General features: G+C 44.0%; 1 protein-coding gene across 1 annotated transcript; it reads right to left on the reverse strand.

Moving 5' to 3' along the window:
- Positions 1-3,745: 3,745 nt before the first annotated feature.
- On the reverse strand, positions 3,746-4,551 carry LOC123106943 (dirigent protein 2). Its single transcript, XM_044528971.1, has one exon. It carries the CDS (start codon positions 4,504-4,506, stop codon positions 4,009-4,011), a length of 498 nt encoding a protein of 165 aa, XP_044384906.1. The 5' UTR covers positions 4,507-4,551; the 3' UTR covers positions 3,746-4,008.
- Positions 4,552-4,822: the final 271 nt, after the last annotated feature.

Consider the following 4,822-nt stretch of genomic DNA (forward strand, 5'->3'; position numbering starts at 1 on the left):
ATTGCTTCGTGTATCACTCGAAGCAGAGGCAGCTGTTGCTCCCTGCTCCTGTTATTTGTTTTGTTGGGTCATGTGAGCCAATTGCTCCTTGTGATGCCTTTCTGTGGCTGCTATTTCCTTCTATAAAGCAAAGATGCACATACTTACGAGAATTCGACGAAAAGAGACGACACTACAAAAGGAACACATTTTAAGTTGTGCGACCAAACACATGGAATATTTTCAGGACAAATGCTTGATATTTCTTTAGATGTGCAATTTTCAGTCTGTTTCTCAAACATGTATATTTTTCAAGTACCAGCTCAAGGCTATCTGATGTAGGGGTGTTCAACGGGCACAGCGAACAGAGATATAATTATTTCAAAAAGATATCAGGAAAGAGCTATTTCCTAACCAAATGAGGTCTGCCAGCCATTTAATGAGAAAGGTGGTCTTCATTTCCTAACCAAGTTTGGAAGCTTTTGAAGCAACACAGCTACAGTCACTGGATTTGGAACAAACCATCCACACTGTGCATGAATACCCCTACTTTCAAGTGTTGCTCCAACCAGTGATACGATACTGATAATACCAATATATTACGAACTGTATCACTGGTATCCATGTTTGATATTGGAAACGTAAGGCAACTGGGACTGAATATTACAATGCTGCATCAAGCAGCGTCATTGGCCTTAGGGAATTGGAAGTGTTGAATTGTTCTGCACTCCTCAAGGAAACACACCTAAAAAAACGAGCAACCAGTATCCGGTGCTGAGTGTAATACTATATTCGATTGTAAAGTGCAGCAGTAGTATGAATTATGAAGTTACATAGGACTTTGCTTTGGAAGTGCAGACCGATGCAAGATCCCTCATGGTAATGATGGAATCACTGAATATTCCTCTCTCCTTTCGTGAACTATAACTACTTTAAATCATTTTCTAACTTGGGGTAAGGAAAAGCCAGAAGTAATGCTGGAATAAATATGGATTTTTTTTGTTTGGTTTATTTTACTGCTTGCTGTATGATTTGGTTCAAAAAATATTAGCTAGGTTTATTTCGATAAAGAATAGTGCAAAACAGCATATCAAACACAAGAAAAGAATGAAAAAAAGAAAGCGAGAAAAAAAAAAGAGCTATGGATTGTCAATCCTAGAAATTTTGGTAACTCAAACGTGACTTTTGAAAACATTTGAAGATAAAATAGCATATGCTAACTGAATAAAATATCGTTTTTTTACTTCGATGTTAATAGATTTTTAATATGTTAGTACGTACTTTCTAGTCTTCTTACATCAATTTATTTAAGAGTGGTTTTATTTCACAGATGAACTCAAAGTTGTTGTATTTATACTGTATATAAAGGAAGCTATTTTTGTTCTCATTTTTAAAAGAAGTCTCATCTTTAAAATATCATTTTATTTCACAGATTTTGCGGGTCTCGAAGATCAATCGGCAACTGGACAGAAACAAGGGGCTGTTCTTGGACAGTCCCCCGGACCATGTTGGCACTAGATAAATAGAAGCTTCTCTTAATTTGCTTCCCGACATACGAGGAAGGCTCATCAGGTAAGATACGATGATGCTAAACAGGTATAGGAACATGACAGTTTCTGATTTCTGAAGAAATTTCACTTCAACCTGCATACGACGTGCAATGGGTTTCACTTCAGGTTGAAGTGAAATATTTGTAGGCTCTCTTCACCTTATGGTTTGTGAAAAAAAGGGTTTGCATTTTCCTCACCTGTTGCTGAATACAGTGTGCCCAACTGACCAAGGCTGGACTGTTCCTCTTTTTTCTTTTCCCTTTATTTCTTAGGAAAACAGGTTAGCTTGCAAAAACGTCTTATATTATGGGACGGAGGGAGTAGTATTTATTGCCAAAGAGTGCCCTGTTAATTTATCTCCAAAAGAAAACGAAACTAATAAACCTGCAATGTTCTATTGGAAAAAATAAATGCACAACATCCTGAATAAACCTGAAATATTCCGCAGATCTATAATAGTATTGGCAGCCTGGCATTATTCATCCTAGGGAATTCTGGACCATATTATAAGGCAAAGCTTGGCAAACCAGGATGTGCCATTTGGGATCAATTCATACAACATCAAGGCAGGATCGGTGACGGGTATGAGGGGGGAGGGGAGGCAGACTCTTAAGCAACTGTTCATAAGAGCATCTCCAATAGATGTAAAATTTGATGCCCTAAAACGATTATAGGGCAGGAGGGAGGTTTTTGGGCACCATGGCTGTTGTTGCTCTAATGGATGATGTAGAATTGGTGTCCAAAATTTTTGGCTTTCCTCTTTTTTACTCCACAATTGCATACATATTGAACCACAACATGACATGTCGTTGTATCTTACGATCAGGCCTGGAGCAAAGGATTTGACCTGGCCAACGTGGCTAGTCGGACTGACGACAAGGGTGATGCCGACGAAGGCGAACATTTGCCCCGGTGTGAAGATTGCGCCGGAGCCGATCTAAGCGTTGATTCGAATTTCCATCAAACCACGACGATCACCTAGTAGGACCTGCATGGGCCATCACTGTCAGAGCTAAATCTGGCAAATCCCTTGGTAGGGGCTCTAAGTAGGTGTCTTGGGACGATGGTAATAAGGGCACATATTTTCCTAAGGTTCAGATTCTCCAAGGAGACACTCCCTCTGTTTCTTCTTAGTTTGCATATAAGATTTGGTCAAAATCAAACTTTATAAAGTTTGACCAACTTTATAAAAAAAATTAGGAAAACACTTATTGCTTTTTCGAGCTCGATAAAAAGGAGTCCCGCCGGCTGATTCACTCGGGGAATCGGCCTTGCTCGCTGCCGTTCGATCAAATGTGATCAGATTGTCAGAGCACCGTTTTTTTTGCAAGAAAGTCAGAGCATCGCTTCGCTCAATCTAGTTCTCCAATCGGTCATGGCGTACGTATTCTCTCCCCCAAAATTTCGATGTGGCGTTGAAAGCTTCCTCTTTATTGCACGAAAGTTTTACAGTTTTTCAGTAACATCAGTCATGTTGCAAAGCTTTCTACGGTTACGTTATATGAAGGTGAAGTCTGCCCCCACAAAAAATATCAACATCTACAATACAAAAGTTATATGTTATGAAAATTAATTTTATCATCTATCTAATAATATTGATTTCATAGTATAAATATTGATATCTTTTCCTACAAAGCTAGTCAAACTTTACAAAGTTTGACTTTTGACCAAATCTTATATGCAAACTGAAAAGAAATTGAGGGAGTAAAACACTATATGTCCCGCTTTTGCTTTATTGTGTTGGAGGGAGGTGAACGACACTCACCCCGAGTCGGGCGTATGCGAGTGACGCAGCCCCGTAGGGGCGAACGACGCTGACAACCTGGCCCAGGCTCACCTGTCACGGGCGGCTTAGCGCGCAATATGGCGCCCACTAACACGACGATAACCCCACAGGAAGGTGGGCCCGGGCACGCCCACGACCCACCCGAAGGAATAGAAATAAGTCACCGAGTTGTGGATCCCCGAGGAAAACCGGCCGAGGGCGGGGCAGCCACGGAGATGGCACGAAGCATGCCTAGGAGACATCGGCGCCACGTGCGTGTGAAACGGACAATGCGGATGTCACTCTAGCGCGGCAAAGCCCCAAGGAGGCGGGTACTCACCATCCTTTATAGAAGTAAATGAGATTTGATTGGATGAAACATGAATTAGAGTAATTATATGAGAATTAAAATTCAAAATAGTGATGATTTATTTGTTTGATCATTATTGTATAGTTGCAAAATATTTATTTGATTCAAACACAAGCAGCATCCACATATGACAGGTGCTCATAATCCGTTGCACTTAGTAGACCAACAAAAAGAATGACAAGATAAAAGAAACACGGAAAACAATATCACAAACATCCACGTAGCGCCTTTGTAACACAAGGTGCAACACTCATTTTTATTTTGAACGACCACGTGCAACACTTACGCAATGTTGCCAGAGGTCACCGACGCATGCACGTTGAATCGGCCGAGTGGGCAGTGGCTCATGGGTTGACGTAGATGTCGAGCTCCAGCAGGTCGGGGCGGACGGTCTTCCACAGCACGTAGCCCTTCGCCATCCGGAACTGCCCCGTGCCGCCGACCACGGCCAGCTCGCGCACCGCCACGCCGGTGTCGTCGCGGCCCATCACCGTCACCGAGCTCCCCGCGTAGGCCCCCGACGTGAGCACCACGTTCATGGTCACCATCAGCTCGAACCCGCCCTTGGAGGAGGCGACGACGTACTGCCCCTGCGCACGCCCCACGGCGGCCGACGACGACGACGTGCCCTCCGTCAGCACGTCGTCCATCACCACCGTGTTGCCGAAGTTGCCCCGCGGACCGCGCACCACCATCATCGCGCTGTCGTCCATCACGTCGTGCATGTACACGTGCAGGTGCGCCGACGCCCCGGCCGCCGGCCGCGGCGCCGCCACCGCCAGGATGACGGCGACGGCTGCGGCGAGCGCGACGGACGTGGGGTTGAGCTTGAAGCAAGCCATGACCGGGATGAGTAGTGGAAGACAACAGGGCTTGCTAGTCCGTATCACTGCTGATGCAGCACGTTCGGGTTTGTTGTTTATATACAAAAACAGTAGGATTGCATCTGTGGTTCTGGAGATTTGCGGGTCCATGGTCCCTTGGTTGGTCCTTGATAATGGACATGAGGCGTATTATTTGTCGATCCAATTGCGCTGTGCACGTCAGGTTTTAATTGTCGCATTCGATTATTTACGCTTAAATGTAGAACAAAAAATTGGTTGGTGCCTCTCAAGAAACAACGGAGAAAGTTTGTAGGAGTACGTACATTGCATGGAC

This window comes from Triticum aestivum, chromosome 5A (genome assembly GCF_018294505.1).
Source record: "Triticum aestivum cultivar Chinese Spring chromosome 5A, IWGSC CS RefSeq v2.1, whole genome shotgun sequence".
NCBI classification, from domain to species: domain Eukaryota; kingdom Viridiplantae; phylum Streptophyta; class Magnoliopsida; order Poales; family Poaceae; genus Triticum; species Triticum aestivum.